The 16,774-nt window shown below is 45.3% G+C and overlaps 1 protein-coding gene across 2 annotated transcripts in view; it reads right to left on the reverse strand.

Annotated features, from left to right (window-relative positions):
• The window catches only part of MYB (MYB proto-oncogene, transcription factor), a 47,747-nt gene extending 34,496 nt beyond the window's left edge, over positions 1-13,251 (reverse strand). Inside the window, exons 1-4 of one of the 2 annotated variants that reach the window (XM_020779662.3) lie at positions 12,900-13,251; positions 7,270-7,387; positions 3,766-3,837; positions 1,904-1,996 (exon numbers count right to left, since the gene is read on the reverse strand). In XM_020779662.3, coding sequence (XP_020635321.2) covers positions 1,904-1,996; positions 3,766-3,837; positions 7,270-7,387; positions 12,900-12,922 — 306 coding nt within the window. In that variant the 5' untranslated portion in view covers positions 12,923-13,251. The remainder of the gene's footprint in view (positions 1-1,903; positions 1,997-3,765; positions 3,838-7,269; positions 7,388-12,899) is intronic. The other variant, XM_020779667.3, reaches the window with a different exon arrangement.
• Positions 13,252-16,774: the final 3,523 nt, after the last annotated feature.

Genomic DNA, 16,774 nt, shown 5'->3' on the forward strand with positions numbered 1-16,774 from the left:
CACCTTTCAGGATTAATTGCCAAACAGGTATCTTAGGTGGATAATCAGATGGGTGAACTCCAACAGTGCATGAACACACCTTCACTTTTATGAGGGACTTCCTTTCTTCTCTTCTCTGCTACATGTTCCCAACTACCACCCAATTAATTGGGATCACCTTTTAATTGGTTGAAGTGTCTTCCAGGGATTGCACAAGGAGGTGCATCTGCTTCACCCATAGTGTCCATTTTTTGTGGGCAGATGAGTGCTACTGAATCTCACCTTGGCCAAAATCCTGTTGTGAACTTAACACTGGCAGAAGGGAAATGGTGTAAACTTGCAGAAGTGAGCTGCCACTCATTAATGAGTCCTCACTTGGATTCTCGATCATGCACCAAGCCACCTGATCCACATGCAATGAGGAATCTACACAGAGACTTGCTAATTAACAGTAGTTTCCCATGTACAGTATCCTTTACCAGTATACCTACAAAACAGGACTTTGGCTCCCGTATTTTTAATTTATTAAGGCTACTGTTCTAAACACACTAGCTTGACAAGTAAGTTATCTAGAACACAATGACACTTACTCTTAACTAATGAGACCAGGCTACAAATTTAACTATGCATAAAATAATTAATTCTGATGAGGAAAAATATCTTCATTTTTTAGGTTATATATACACGTCACAACAGGCATCACCCTTACGTGTTCCTTTTATTTGAAAGAAAGATAAATGCCCCTTCTAAAATTGAGTTTGCTGTGGTTTCTGTACATATTTGTATCAAAGCAGTAATTTTTTAAATTAACAACTACTATTCAATTGGTTAAAATATTTAGTTACCAAACTAACTGGTTATTTCAAATGAGCACTGCAGCCCTAGTGACAGTTCAACCAATTTCTAGTCATCACCACCATAATAATCACAGTTTACATCATAATCATCATAATCATTAACGGTACATTTCATAAATCCTTGAAGAGCTGCATGTGCATAATCCCATCAAAACTGTTTACAACAGCCCAATGAGAAGGAAAACAGGAATAGAATAAATATGCAGGAAACAAAGCTAAACTGTATTATTTTTGTTGTCTTGTCCTACACAGCTTCCCTAGTAAATTTATTCCAAAACCAAAAGAAGAAAAGGCTGAGGCCAAAGGAGGGTGGCTCACCCTAGACCACCTAAATCAGGGGTGTCCAACCTTTCACCTTCCCTGGGCCACATTAGAAGATGAAAATTTGGTTTGGGCCGCACATAAATTTGGTTTGGGCCACATGGGGGGTGCAGCCCTAGCCATCCTCTGCAGCCCCGCTCCAAGCGCGCTTACCGGCAGCTGCGATCTCAGATAGCAGAGGCTGCCAGCTTCAACTCCGGCGGCATTATGGGGCTGGGAGGGGGTCCACCTATTGATGGGGATGGCACAATGCAGTCACACAGCCCCCTTCTCCCCTCCCCTCCCGCTCCTTCCTTCCTTCCCTCTCCCCCCTCCATTGTGACGTGCCCCAGCCGCATTCCGGCCGCAAGTGCCGGCAGTGTAACTTGAAACTTTGAAATTTCTTTTAAAATAAAAAATTGCACTGGGCCGCATTATGAGCCGACCTGGGCTGCATGCGGCCCTCGGGCCGCAGGTTGGACAAGCCTGACCTAAATGGTATCATGGTTGAGTCCGGGACTTTCTGACTCATAGCTCAGACTTCCAACCACTGTCCATTACACCAGGTCTTGAGACATGGTTTAAGCATGGCTGGATTGTAAACAAAATCCTAAGGGTTATACAGATTAATTATACAACTACATGAAAATAAGTCAAGACTATAAATAAGCAGAGACATTGTTCTGATACATGCAGATGCAGATTCGAAGGTCACGCAACATTTCATGCTTATGCAGCAATTAGATTAAAACTGCTTTCATACTTACCCGTTGATCTTCTTCTTTAGTCCATGGACCTTTGATAAGTTCTGGATTTAACACCTTTTGCCATCGATGCTGGCACTGTACATCTGTACGATTCTAACAGTATGGGGGGGGGAGGGGGAAATAACCGGATTACATAAATGATAAAGTTGTATGAAGAAGACAATACACCTTTGTTAAATGTCCTCCATAACTGCTTCTGAGGCAGAGAAGTCCTCATGACAGCGCTGGAGTACAGTGCACACTGATTACTTCAGGTCAGGTTCTGAGTAAACAACTACACAGTCATACTTAGAGATATGGCATATACGGAAAGTACTGTAGTTTATAACAACCTGCATTTTTATCCATCAATGTTACTTTTCCAGGCGATCAGGCTGAAAGAACATGCCAGCACAGCTCACTTCTACACCTCCACTGCAGACTAGAAATCTGTGCTGAGAAGGGGCATACAGCAGCCCTGCAAGGTAGTATACCATTACACTTTGGACCTAAGGCAGGGAAACTTAAGTTGACTATGCTAAGTCAAACCAAACACTCAGCTGTATGCAGAAGTCCCATGCTGCAATTACTTGCATGCAATATAATGGCAATGAGTCATGGCATTTAAATATTCATTTTATACACAAAACACATCCCAGCTAAAATCAAGGACTATGTCAGCTCTCTCAACGACAGTTTAGGTGACACTTATAAACTGGAGTTATGTGGAAACACAGGTGCAGGGAGGCCAGGCATAGTTCAAGTCCCTGTCAGTTCTGGAATTATGTTGGCAGTTCTAAATTTATTTTGCTTTTCCCTCAAGAGGTTAAGCATTTTCATCCTTACCTGAGCAATTTCAGCACAGCTCCCTTAATCCTACTGCAGAAAAATGTTGGACACCAAACAACCAGAAAAAAGGAGGAACCCACCCTTCACCCAAAACACTGAAATAATTCAACTGTACAGAATGCTGACAGATGTGGAGGGGCGGCAGGGTGACAAAGGTAGTTCTGTGTGTGTGTGTGGGGGTACATAATCAAATGGAGTTGCGAGGGGGGGGGAGGGAAACTGCTTCACCACATTATCCAGATGGGTCATTTCTTAAAATGTCCACAGATATGGAAGCACTAGCTACTCATAGACATCAGTGGAGAAATAAAATATTTTAAGGTGGTTGGGATTAGGCATAAATTTTATCTAACATAAAATGGTTTATAACATGAAATGGTTGTGAACAGAAAACAAAAGCAGAACAGAGGAAAGCAACAGGAGTGGCTGGACCCAGGAACAAAACGTGCTCTTGTAGAGCACTGTTTTATTGTCCACATCACCACCAGACACAAAGCCTAAGTCTGGGGCTACAAAAAGAGCTAAAACCTAGTCCTCAATGGGAAGTAATGGACACTTTGGCTGCTAATTCTTGATCACACCTAATCACACTGACACCACTATCCTTGCATCTTAACATACCTGTTATTATTTACAATTAAATAAATCATAAGCTTCAACTGCAACATTTCGACTACTAAATCAAATAAAATTACTAACAAAACAGTATATTTAATAAGTGGCAGCAACTACAGATCAAAGCCAGTTTCTACTCTGAGCGGAGTAATTTTTTTGTTCAATTCATACATATGATGTACTAACCATCTGCTGTACATGAAATTCTCCCCAAAAGGCTTTTAACATTTTCCTTTCTTCATTTCATATGAGAAGTGAAAGAAATAAATTTAAATGTGAGTGTACACAGCAGAGAGTTCTGCAAACCTTCCAAATTGCTATTACCGTATTAAGTCTCCGTCTGTAATTATGAAACAACCTCTCCCTCTCTCACCCACTGATAAATATGTGGTTATAAACAGAAAATGAGGCTTACTTACAGGAAGGAAATTGGCAATAACTTTCCAATCTTCTGTGCCATTCTGCTCCACAAGTTTCTTTAGCTTCTCATCCTAAGATGTTTTAAGGAACAATAATATAAGCTTAAGTGAGCTTCTTATTTCATTTTGAAGATAAAAATTAAGCCAAATACTATGCGCTACTGAATGTTGATGCAGATTTGCTTTGACAAATATGAAAAAGGAAACCTGCAGTTTGATTGCATGGTGTTAAATACTGAAGGAGTCTTTTGTGACTTATTAAAAATAAGACAGAAAAATCACCTTTCTTTCTTGGGAAAACCCATTTTTGAGAAGTAGGGAGATCTGATGGGACTGAGGACATTACAAAAACAGCCTGGTTGGGTCATATGCCGAGCATGGGACTCAATCAAAACTATTTGCTTACAATCCAAAGGCAGGGATGAGTGATCACCAAAAAACTGTCAACACTATATGGGATCTTCATTCAGAACTGTGGGTGGTGCAAAAGAAACACAATATTCCAAAAATTCATGTTCAGAAGTGTGGGCCTGTTCAAAACAAGTTTCAAAATAGGAACTTTGACTCAGATCAGAGGCGCACATTTCAGAAATCTGAGCCCTGAAACTGTGTACAGGGATGAAATCAACAACTGGAGTTCTGGAGGTACATCACCACATTTATTTCAAGGCGGACAGTAATTTTAAGACCCACACAAAGAACTTTGTATGAGCAGGGACTCAAAGACAATTGTTTCCATTCCAAGTTCCACACCTCATCCCTGTTCTATCCTGTCACAGTTAAACAGTATGTTTACAAAGCTTAAAAACCATAATGGGGCAGTTCACTAATGCACCCTCTTGTTTACAGCAGATATGTGACTGGCAAACACTTTGTCAGTGGTAGTAACCATAGAGAAGGACCAATCTTCTCTGTCATGATGCCACTTTTTGCCATCCTTTCACAGCCAAGACACTTCACACTCATCAACTCAATGTGATTGAAGCCAAATTTAAAGAACTTGTCCTCCGGCAGATACTACTGAAAAAGTTCCACGCATACTGCTGCTATACATGGGAAGTACCCCATATTCAACAGATTCCCATGCATGCCGGCTAAAGTGTGTGTATGGTACATAATAATTATGTGCCATCAAGTCAATTCTGATTTATGGCAACCCTTTTCAGGGTTTTCTACATACGCAGTTCTCAAAGTAGTTTACCATTCCCTTTTTCTGGGGGAGCTCTGGGACTTTGCAGTGTGTCCAAGGCCACACAGGCTGACTCTTCTCTTGAGATTCACAGTGGGGAATCAAAACTGCCAACTTTTGACTCTGCAGCCAGATACCTTAACCATGAACTACCTAGATTGCCAGTCATGGTACATTCAACTGGACAAATGCGCACAGTAAGGGAGCACAAAAACATTAAACAGAAGAACCATACAGATTAGCCCCAATGACCATACAGTCCAACATTCTCCCTATACAGTAATGGCAAACCATATCCCTCAGGATTTTCCAGCTGTCTGTTCCATTCATGTCCCCCAGCAATTGGTAGTAAGAGGTATAATACCTCTGACACCAAAGGCAATGTACGCATTTAATCTTTAAAAGATCTCCACATTACTCTACCTTGTGGCAGAACATTGTGCAATTTAATTCTGCAGTGTCTGAAAAAGTGATTCTTTTAATCCACCCTGAATCTCTCTTTGGCTTTCATCTAATTTCTCTACTACAATCACAATTTTACAACCCCTACTATTCTCTCTCTCCCACCCCCCACTCTAAGGGGTGTAACCTTTGCTCACAGGGGTGTTGACACAACTTCTTGATCACTCACATTTGACCTTTTCTTTATCTTTTCCAGTTTTCAAAAATATCTTCAAGGTGCAGTGATCTAAACTATACACCATATTTCAAATAAGCATGCAGGGCATTACTATTCAGCCAGGGTTATTTTCAATTCTCTTCCCATTGATCTCCTCCAATATGGCATTTGCTTTTTTCACAGCTGCCACAACCTAGGCCCACAACTTCATTATGTTGTTCACTATAAGCTCAAGCCCTCTTCCTTGGTCACTACTTGGAATGATATGGAGGATTAGCAAGCACAAACTTTTTTTGATGAAGAAGATAACCTTGGAAGTGGAGGGCTGGAAGGGACCCTATGGATTGTCAAGTCCAGCCAAAGAGGCACAGCAGAGAATCGAACACCAAACCTCTGCCTCTGCAGCCAGAGACCTAAACCACTGAGCTCTCCAGCAGCTCTAGCAGTCTCTGACCTCCCGTTTAGATGCCATGCTGCAACTGACATCCTCACCATTACAGTATATGTAATTACAGGCTTAGTTTTATTGATCTGAGCGACAGATTGCAAACTCCAACTACTTTTGACAAAATACAGCAATTAAATGTAACTGGCTGAGGACTGCTTCTGATAAGTTAAGCAATACCTTAACAAAGAGTTTAGGAAGCAAAACAGTAAGCTCAAAAGAAGAGTAAAGAGAATTATAGAAAAATGCAGTCTAAACTTTCATAGATGTATCTGGGAAATCACAATCTAACACTCAAATAAGATGAGATGAAAGAATATTGTGTAAACTGGTCTGCACAGAAACAGAAAACTGACCCTTCATCATTGCTACTGCAACACCTAGAGATTAGTGACTCATCCAGAAAAGATCAAGCATTTATGCTCTATTATCTGTAGCTCTCAGATGCTGCTGTCTTTGTTTCAGAAACAGCAACCATTACACATGAGAAGTGGCATTAATACGAGTCAAACAGAAGTTAAAGGGTGACGGACTCCAAGCACCATGCTTCTTTGCTTCATGGCCTGACTCTATGAAATAGCGCAACTTACTCAAAACATGGCATATAAATCTAAACAACAAATGATGTCCAGCAATGTTTCCAGTCATTTCAGTAAAGTCCAGATGAGGGGCTAATGTTTTCCCACTGTTTTCCAAGTCTTCTGACTAAAATAAAAGAGGCTACAGGTGTGTCACATCCAGAACCGTCCCCTTTCTTTGTATCAGTTAGTACAGTCGTGCCCCGCTTTATGATTACCCTGTTTAACGACAAATCTGCTCCAGGAACTCTGGGCCTTGGGCTCTTAAGTGAAGGGACATATGAACCCATCAATGCTTCTCTTGCATCTTTCTCTGAATCCTATTGTACCTGCGTCTCCTCCTCTGCCTTCACTTCCACTTTCCTGCCATAATGGCTACACTTAATGGTCATATGTGATGGCCATATGTGAATGGACACTCCTTCAGTGGGCCACAGGACCATACCTTAAAAAGAGATTTTTCTTCAAGATGTGGTGCTTGTTTTTAAACTATTTATTCATAAGAACAATAATGTTGACCTTTCTGGATGCAGCCCATCCAAAGTAGCTTTCAAGTCATGCTTAGCCTTGCATTTGCTAGCACGAGAGCAACTTCCCCTTGGAAACCCTGTGACAACTGATGTTTGGGTGTTTGTCATACTTTTCTCTTTATGAGACATGAGCTGCTTTTTACCTCTTCCCGAGTCCACCGGGTTTTGCCTAAATGTCGTTTTCCACCTTTGGGCAGCAGACCGTCGTAATCGTGATCATAAACCTCGACATCTTCGTCCTCATCATCACTGCTGTAAATGCTGGAGAAACAGGGGACAAAGGCAAAACAGGATAGAATGCCAAGGCTTTTTAGAAGAACAAGACTTAACAATTTTTTTTAAAAAAATCTAGGAAAACATGAGAGCCTTTGAAAAGGTTACAAGGGTAATTGTTCAGAAACTTGCACTGCAAGATTTTGTTCTACATTCTGTTCTAGTATTCGGAACTGGTTCTGCTGTTTTTGGTATCCACAGATACAAGCAAAAGGTTGGCAACCTTCTCATTACTGTGCATGTTTAGACCTGCTCATACTGTTAGATCAGTGGCAAATTAGACATTTGGCAGCCATTCAACCAATGATGGTTTCAAATTAAAATACAATGTTGAGGACAATAAAAAGAGCAGAGGCTGTGTCCTCTGCCCAAGTACATACTCAGAATCCTTAACTTAAGCCCAATCATTTAAAAAACATGCCATGCTTTTTTTTTTACTCATAAAGGACCATGCATAATCAATCTCAAATTTAAAATGACCTTTTAATACTACAGGGATAAGCATCTACAATAAAAGGGAGAAAATATTTAATAAACTACTATCAGATTACTGGAAGACTAATAGTTTGATTCTATGCGTATTTAACCACAAGTCCTACCAAGTTCCACTGGACTTAGGCCAAGTAAAATTTCTATGCACTTGCTTGGAAGTAAGACTGAAAATCATGGAAGTATGTCTCTCATTTAATTCAGAGGGATTTTCCTAAATACACACACACAGGGGGCAAGCTGCACATAAACACAGATCTACAGCCTACAAAATATCTGAGGGCAGAGGCCTCTCACAACAAATCAAACCCTTAACAACATCAAGTGATCGGTTTGTTTTGTAAATAAAGAGTAATATCAACAAAGCTCTGACCAACTGCAGTTACAATGGAGGAGAAATGTACAATCAGAAGTGCTCACAGCACTGAAATGAACAATCATATTTTGTCATTATAAACAGTTTCTTATTTCTACTCCAATTGACATATTTTCCACTGGCAACTGACTGCCCCGGGATGTCTCCCAAGGCAGAACATGAGCAGGAAAAAACAAAACAAAACACAAACATCCACTGAACCCATCAAATTTAGTAAATTTAAAATCATGTTTTGCAACAGAAGTTGCCAGTTCTATTGAGCAACCTTTTATTTCCAACTTTAAAACATAAACATAACTTTTGAAACCTCTGCTTACAGACTGTATCTGCAAGAGAAGACATATGGATGGTTTGAGACTAAGTGTGTGTGTGTGTGTGTGTGTGTGTGTGTGTGTGTGTGTGTGTGTGTGTGTGTGTGTGTGTGTGAGAGAGAGAGAGAGAGAGAGAGAGAGAGAGAGAGAGAACTTAAAAATATATTTGAAGTGTCTTCAGCAAACTTTTTACAGCAACCCTGTCTAATACAGAAACAATCTGATATTTAAGACCAAGCCCCTTAAAGAAGCTACAAAGAAGAAGTCTCAGTTAGCTCAATGGGATTACCCATAAGTACTAATAGAGAAGTTGTAGTTTAATTGCACTAATATCAGAGGGCAGATTACTTTTCCAAAAGCTCAGCAGCTTCCAAATAAATGCAGTATGGTTTAAACAACAGTGAGAACACCACCACTGTTAAAGATATAAAACCTCCGGGATTTAGTGTACATTAATGGTTTTTACAAAAACAGTAACTGGTTTTTAAGTTTCCTAAAGGCCTACAGTAGGTATACACTAATTAAAGCCACTGACTGCATTCACCTTTTAATAACCAGCCACTAAACTGTCATGCCATTCAACAGGTAAGCCTGCTGCTAAGACTCTGGCTTAGGAAACTAGCTAGACATGTGTAAGGATTCAGTTTGGGTCACTTGAAATTTGAATCCAAGCTCCAACAAAGCCCTTGAGACAAAACATACCATCAGTAGACTCCCATGGTTTATAAGTTGTTAGGCTGTACCATTTTAGATTGCATGTCCTACTGTCCACCACATGCTATTTTAATTGGTTTTTCGTGCTTAAAATATCTCTGCCATGTTAGAACTGTTCTCCCTGGCAAGGCATCTTGTAGGTAGAGAGAATGTTATGTGGGTGATACTACCCCATCATCAGTCTAAAGTGACTAAACATTTCAGTAGCAGATACATCATGTTTGAGGTTGCTGGTCATGTACCTTGGTTGTTCCTGGATATCTCTGGTTAAGAAGCTAGCTTTTGGCCTCAGTTTTCCTAATAGTATTGAGTGATTCACTCGACAGTGCCTTGAGGACTGTAAAACTGCTTGTAGAGTTTAAGCACTACATAATATTTAATAACACAATCCAACTGTATACAAAGCACTCCACACTATATGTACCAGGGACTATGTCACCAAAAGCCAGAAAAGACTAGTCACTTCCCATAACAGCTTCAAAAAGTTACATTTTTTAGGCTGCACTTTCTAGAATCCCCAGTTAGCATCACCAAACTAGATGGAAGGCTCTTTGAAATTACTGTATAATCCTACTCCTTGGAAAACACCTTCCCCACTTTATGGCACTTTATGATGGATTACTGCATATTACTAAACAACTAAACGGCGACGTATAATATTAAACCACTTTGTAAGACAATCTTGACTGAAGCAAAATACAACTACAATAAATAAATAATCACTAGCTGAAATCCTGCTGCTTAATGGAGTAAATTGCAACTAAAACAGGCCCGCTGAATTCAACGGAATTTAAGGACCTGACTCACCAAATCCCAACTGACTCAACAGGCCTACTCTAGCTGCAATTTCCTGTGCTAAGCAATAGGATTTCAGCCACTGTGTTGAACAGAATTTTGTCCAGATCTGAGTTACTTAAGAACTTTCATTTTCAGTGACACTCACGGAACCTACTTGGAAATCTTACTGATTTCTATACACTTACTCTCCAGTTGCTCAGGATGGCAACTTCCTTTAAGTCTTGCCGGGCCAGGGGGACTTAAGAATGAAGCATGCCAGGGCTTCAAGGCCCCGCTGCCTGGGACTGAGCAAAGCACAGCAATTTTTTTCAATCGGTGGCACCACGAGACAGGTGCCAGCAGCACCAAGTGGATCCAGGAGCAGGTCCGCCGTTTTAATTCCCCCTTTCCTTTTTTTTAAAAAAATCGCTGGCTCTAACGGACGGTGCCATATCGAAGTGCTCGGGACAAACCCCGTCTGAAAAGCCCCGAATGGGGTTCAGAGCACCCCACCTGCTCAGGCTGGCTTTAAACGCGCCGCGCTCACGAAGGCTACGCGCTTGCCAAGGAAACCGGATTGTGCAACTCATTGAAACGGGGGGGGGGGGACACGGACGGACGGGAGTGAGGGAGGGGCCGGAGAGGAAGTATCAGTAGCACTGTGATTGAAGGCAGCCGCGCCACCGCCAGTGAGGCAAAGGGCAGAGGCTGTCGTTGCTCTGACGCGCTCTCACCTCGCCGAGCCCTCCGAGGCGAGGCAGGTGCTGGAAAGAAGCAAGCCGGAGGGTTTCCCCTTCTTTCTCCCGCCTCGCCAGCCGCCACCACCGGGGGAGGGGGGAGTGCCTGGCTGTGACACGGCCCCTCCCCTCGGAGAACTGACTTCTACCTTCCCCTCCAAAAAATCTCCATTCCTCCTCCCCCCCCCCGGGGGGCCTGGTCGTAAAGCCACCTCTTCCTAGGCGCACAACCGAGGAAGTGACCGTCCCCTTTCCGAAGTATACCCGCGCCGCGTTTCAAAGGCCGCGCCTCTGGCACCGTCCAACTCCTTCGCTCTCTCTCCCCCTCGGCCGCCCTTCCCGAATGCCCTGCCCTTCGCAAATGCAAGGCTGAATTGGCCCGCCGCTTCCCCGCCGACCTGCAGGAAGGAAGCTAGCCCGTGAGGGCCCATCAGCCGGCGTCTGTGTCCTTCCCCACGGAAGGGGCACCCCACGTCTGCGTGCGTGAGGAGGTTGCCGCCGCTGCTGCTGCGCTCCCTTCGGCTTCACCTCAGCCATGCACACTCCCCACACACCGAGGCATTTCCGCTCCCTCCCCCCTCTTCGCCTATTAACCTTTCTTTCCCCAGAGATCGCGGGGGGGGGACTTTTGGGATGGGGGCTCGAGGTTCAGAGACTGGGCTTTCGGTGCCACGGAAAGACGGGCTGGGGAAGGGCTGGGACATGGGAGGGCGAGCGTCCCCGCGAGCGCTGCACGGCGAAAGAGAAAATGCAAGTGTGGCTCCACGTGGACGAGCGGCTGTCCCGGGATAGGCAGAAAAACAATCCCGCACTACTGTGTGCAGAGCAGTCCCTCAAACCACGAGGCGCTGCTTCTCGTGGCCAGTCTGCTGCGCGCCACGCTAGCGGAGTGGCAAGGGAGGAGTTGTTGAGAGGGAGCAGCCACGGGCAGCCCTGCGGCACCTCCGCACAACCAGCAGCCTAACTAAGCCCGGGACGCCGTCTTAGCCTCCCCCACCACCACCAATACCGCCAGTCACACACGCGCGCCTTGCAAGATTTTCTTTTTGCAAAGTTGTCCCTTAAGAAACGGGCGATGATCGTGCAAGCTCAAGGGCACCGTTCGCCCGACGAGTGACAGTTCTTGACAAGGCCCCCCCCCTTCCTCTCTCTCCCCTTGCGCTACATCGCCGGTCAAGGCAGTCCCAACGCGGCGCTGCAAAGAAGGCTCGGGCTTCTGCATGTGGAGAACGGCGGGTGCGTTAGGAACACGACCCCGGTTGCACAGCCGATTTCTCTTTTGGATCTTCCTCAACCTTTTTTAAAGCAAGATACGAACTGGGGAGAATCTGGAGTCCTTAAATAACACAAACACACACCCGCTCCCAATTGCGAAAATTAAAAGACTTGGCTCGCCTTCCACGTCGCCTGTCATCCACCTGACAGTCATGCATAGCGTACGAATGAGTGGACGAATGAATGAAAACGCGGATCTAGTACCTGCAGGTCTCCCGAGCAACTCCGACATTTTGCCCCTTTTCTGAACGTGTCGTGTGCCGTTCGCGCTCGTCGCGATCGCCGAAGGCAACGGGTTTTTCTTTGCAAGTGGGGAATAGGCCTTTACGCTTTTATGTAATTATTTAGGCCCGCGTCCAACAAGTAGACGGGGACAAAAAAATCTCCCCATTCCCGAGCCCGCACCACTCGAACTGCACGTTGCAAAGAACCGAACTTCGCCCACTCTTTCAGACTCTTGGAAGGTCGTGAGAAGGAGGACGTTGGGGGGGGGGGAAGAGAGTAGAGATGTGGCTACCAGAGGAGAACGTAAGCTGCTACACATCTACTCATGAGATCCTGCATTTTATTCAAATGCAACCGTTTTAATGCACGCGCTGACAGGTGTGCAAAGGGAGCCCAGCTCTCTCCCTTAAAGTTCGCACTGTATCTGCAACTCCTTCAAAATACACAAACTGCGCTTCTCCCCTCCCCAAAGAATCCTGCAGCTATGAAACAAGACGCGCGCGCCGCACAGACAAATATATCTAGAAAAAGAACGAGAGAGAGACATAAATGCATCGAGCTGGAAAGACGTTTGCTTTTTGGCTTTTGCTGTTTACCTGTGCCTAGGTCTCCTGGCCATCCTTGCATTAGTCACTGGGGAAAAGGCGAAAAGTGGGAGGGCGGGTGGGGGAGGAGAGGGCTTTATGCGGCTGGAAGAAGTGCTTGGCGTTTCTTGCCTCTTAAAAAGAGCTCCTCCGCCGTAAAGTTCTCAGGAGCAGGAGAGGGGAGGAGGAAACAGGTTGAGATGAAAGAGTAAACTCTGTAAACAGATGCCATCAAACAAAGGGCTTTTTGGACACTCCCCCTCCCGCCAAATCTGGCGCCCCTGCAGTGCGCAGGCGCTTCTGGAGCCGCTGGCCGTGGGTCTGGCTGGCTGGTACTGGGGAACTCCTTCCAGCCCCATTCTGCGCGGTGTGTGGCTCGCTCTAGCCGCGCGCGGTTGTGGCGGCGGTAGGAGCAGCAGCAGCAGCAGCAGCCTGGCGCTGAGTTCAAGGCGGAGAGCAAGCCAGCCGGCGGGAAAGGCGCCTTTTGCTGCACAATGCCCGCTCAGCCCAGACGTGCCCTCCCGAGACGCGCGCGCGCGCGCGCGCACACACACACACACACACACGCTGTCGGTGGGGCCGCATGAGCCCGGGCTGCCTCGGGCGCGCACCAGCGGAGTCGAGGCTGCCCGTGACGCCATTGTCAAACTCCATGAGGGGGACGCCCGTCGCCTCCTCTCCCCCCCCTTGACCCCCTTCGGAGCGGGCACGGGTAGCGTGGGGCGAAAACTTTCCTTGGCGCGCAGCCCGACCTCGCTGGCCAAGGAGGAAGCTGGGCTTCGAAGGTGTAACTTCACTCCTCGCCAGGTCCACCTGTCGTTTGGGGGGCTGGAACGAGAATATGAGGGTCACCCCCCCCCCCCGTACTGGAAGGCTTCCGCGCCTGGAACAGCTGCCCGGCAGGCGAGGATTCCAACCGTGCGAACGCAGCTTTTCCTGTCAATTCACCCGGATCAGGAGGAGAATGTCACGCCCTGGGTTTCTGTAAAGAAGGGACGGAACGGGAGGGGGGGTCTGGGGAGAAGAGCGGCAACTCTGCTTCGGGTTTTGTGAGAGCAAGTTTAGGATTAAGGATATTAAGAGGAAAGCCTGCAGGAAGCCGTGTTTAGCGCTCCGCTGTCGGACAGACCACCTCAAGGTTTTGAAATCATACCTCCCATCCGGGAGTGGCCTCTCTGCTATAGCAGGCACCCGTTGCACACGGGTTAAGACGAACCCGTGAAAGTGGGCAAGGAATTTCTGCAGGTAGCTGCAAACATTGAAACGCTGGTCACTTTTCACATCTAAGTTCGTGAACTCCATGTACATAATTGATGAGAGGGACCGGCTGCAAAACAACCATTCTCAGCCCACCCCACCCCCAGGATTTTCCAGATAATTCCATTCCATTCCCTCCTTGCACCCTGAAATACATTTTCAGAGTTGCAGAGTCAATGAACTAAAATCTCATATACAGAAGATCTGTGTGTGAGATTTGAGTGGTCAGATAAAGTCATCATCCAGCCTTCTCAGTGCCCCTGTTTTGTGGCTGCTATCCTGTTATCTCTCAGCAGCCAAGTTATCTATGAGAGAAACTAGTGATACACAGGGCAGGTGGGTGGATGAACAATTTATGCATTCTTTTGAGGAAGACTAGCCCAAGGTTTTTGCTGCTCTGGGCAAATAGTGTTTTTGTTTCCATCTTACCAGAAGCATCCTGCATTGTCTCTGCAGGATCAAGAGTCGACCAGCGTGCTTATACTGTATTCCATTCCGTTTAAATGTCTGGTGCTAGTTTATTTTCTCACTTTTATGGCTGTCTTTGTGTTTGGCTGAATAGTTTAGAAAGTTAGGTATCTGTCTAGGCTGGGAGTTTGATTCCCTGCTGTGCCTCCCAGGAGAAGAACCAGCCTGTGTGGCCTTGGGAAAGCTGCACAGTCCCAGAGGGCCACCGATAGAAGGGAGTAGTAAACCACTTTTGAGTCTTCTGCATCTAAAAAAAAAAACCCTTACAAGACTCACAATAAGTCAGAATTGACTTGATGACATGTAATTCTTGTCATGCATGGTGGTCTCTGACCAAGTGTCATCAGAAGATTCTCAACTGTGTGTCTTTCAGTATGCAGCTAACAAGCTGTCCATTTGTTACTATCTGCCTTTTCCAAAAATGGAAGCAATGGATTTCCAAGACATTTACAAAGCTACTGTGGAGTTTTGGGATTTCAGACCCTAACAGCAGAGTGCAACACTCCCAATGTTGTTGGAATGCAATCTCCATTATTCCTTAGTATTTTCTGGACTGGCTAAGGATGAGAGCTGCAATCGAGCAACAACTGGAGGGTCACACCTTGCCTACTTCTGGTCATGGACAGCTAACCTGCAGCCTTCCAGATTTTGCTAGATTACTGCACCTGTAAGTCCTAGTCAACATAACTAATGGTGAAGACTTGCAGAACTTTAAGTGTAATCACACCTGGAGGTTCGCCAGGTGCCCATTCCAATCCAGAGGGTAACATAGTTTGCTTCTATGGTTGGGCTGGGGATGTGTGAAATTAGTTGAAACAGACTCTTGGTGAGTTTTTAGTATGTCTTTATGACTCATGTAAAGAAAGACATGTGCAATGCATGAATGGCCATATTCATAGAATTAGGTACAGTGGTGCCTCGACTTACAAAATTAATCCATATTGGAACGGTAGCCGTAACTCAAAATTTTCGTAAGTCGAAGCACCATTTCCAATAGGAATGCATTGAAAACCAATTAATCCGTTCCGGCCAAAGAAAAAAAAAATCCAAAAAAGGGAAAAGAAAATAAACAGAGTAAGTCCCGCACTGGGACTACAAAAACAACAATAACAAAACCCCAAAAACAAATAAATCCAGAAATAAACATTGGAGCAAGTCCTACGCTGGGACTGCAAAAAAAAAATCATCAAAAAAACAAAACAACACAGAAACATAACTCCCCCAGCCCAAACCTACCCTTCAAAACCCAACCAGAACAACTTTTTAAAAAGGAAAAAGCACCTTATCAGTCTGAAGCCTCTAAAGCAGTGGTGTCGAACTGTGGCCCTCCAGATGTTCTTGGACTTCAACTCCCAGAAGCCTTCACCACCACCTCTGCTGGCTAGGATTTCTGGGAGTTGAAGGCCAAGAACATCTGGAGGGCCACAGTTCGACACCACTGCTCTAAAGGCTCCCGGGCTTCTCTGCTGCTGTGACTGCTGCTGCCGGAGGCCTCACCAGCTTCCCCGCAGCAGGGAAGCCTGGGAGTCCTGCGATGGCGGCGGGGAAGCCGGGGAGGCCTCCGATGGTGGCAGGGAAGCCGGGGAGGCCTCCAGCGGTGGTGGTTGCAGTAGCGGGGAACCCTGGGAGGCTGAGCCCAGACAGGATGGTCCGGCGGCTTGCCTCCTGGCGGTGGTGGCAGCAGCGCTGGAAGCCCGGGAGGCAGAGCCTCCCTTTTCCTAACCGTTGGGGCAAAGAAGCAGCCTCTTTGCCACCAATGTTTTGAATTTCCCGCCCTTTCCCCCTGCCTTTTTCCGTTCATAAGTGGAAGCTCCGGCTGCAAGTTGAAGCAAAATTTTGCGACTGGAGCTTTTCGTAAGTCGAAATTTTGTAAGTAGGGTCATCCGTAAGTTGAGGCACCATTGTACTTCAGATTAGGTTAGACATGGAGAAAAAAGACCCCTGTTTTTGAATTGGATTTCACATGTTTTGAATTGATTTTAAAAAATTGTACTACATGATGCACTGGGAAGCATGGATTTTTTATTTTTTATTTTTGCCCAGGAAACAAGGTATTTTACTGTTATTTCAAATTGCTTGTGAAATTGATTTATTCCGAATCATTTTGGCATATGTGAACAGCTCTGTCAGTGTACATTTTGTCTGTAAGGTTTGTCAATTGA

This window comes from Pogona vitticeps, chromosome 1, assembly GCF_051106095.1.
Source record: "Pogona vitticeps strain Pit_001003342236 chromosome 1, PviZW2.1, whole genome shotgun sequence".
In the NCBI taxonomy this organism is placed as follows: domain Eukaryota; kingdom Metazoa; phylum Chordata; class Lepidosauria; order Squamata; family Agamidae; genus Pogona; species Pogona vitticeps.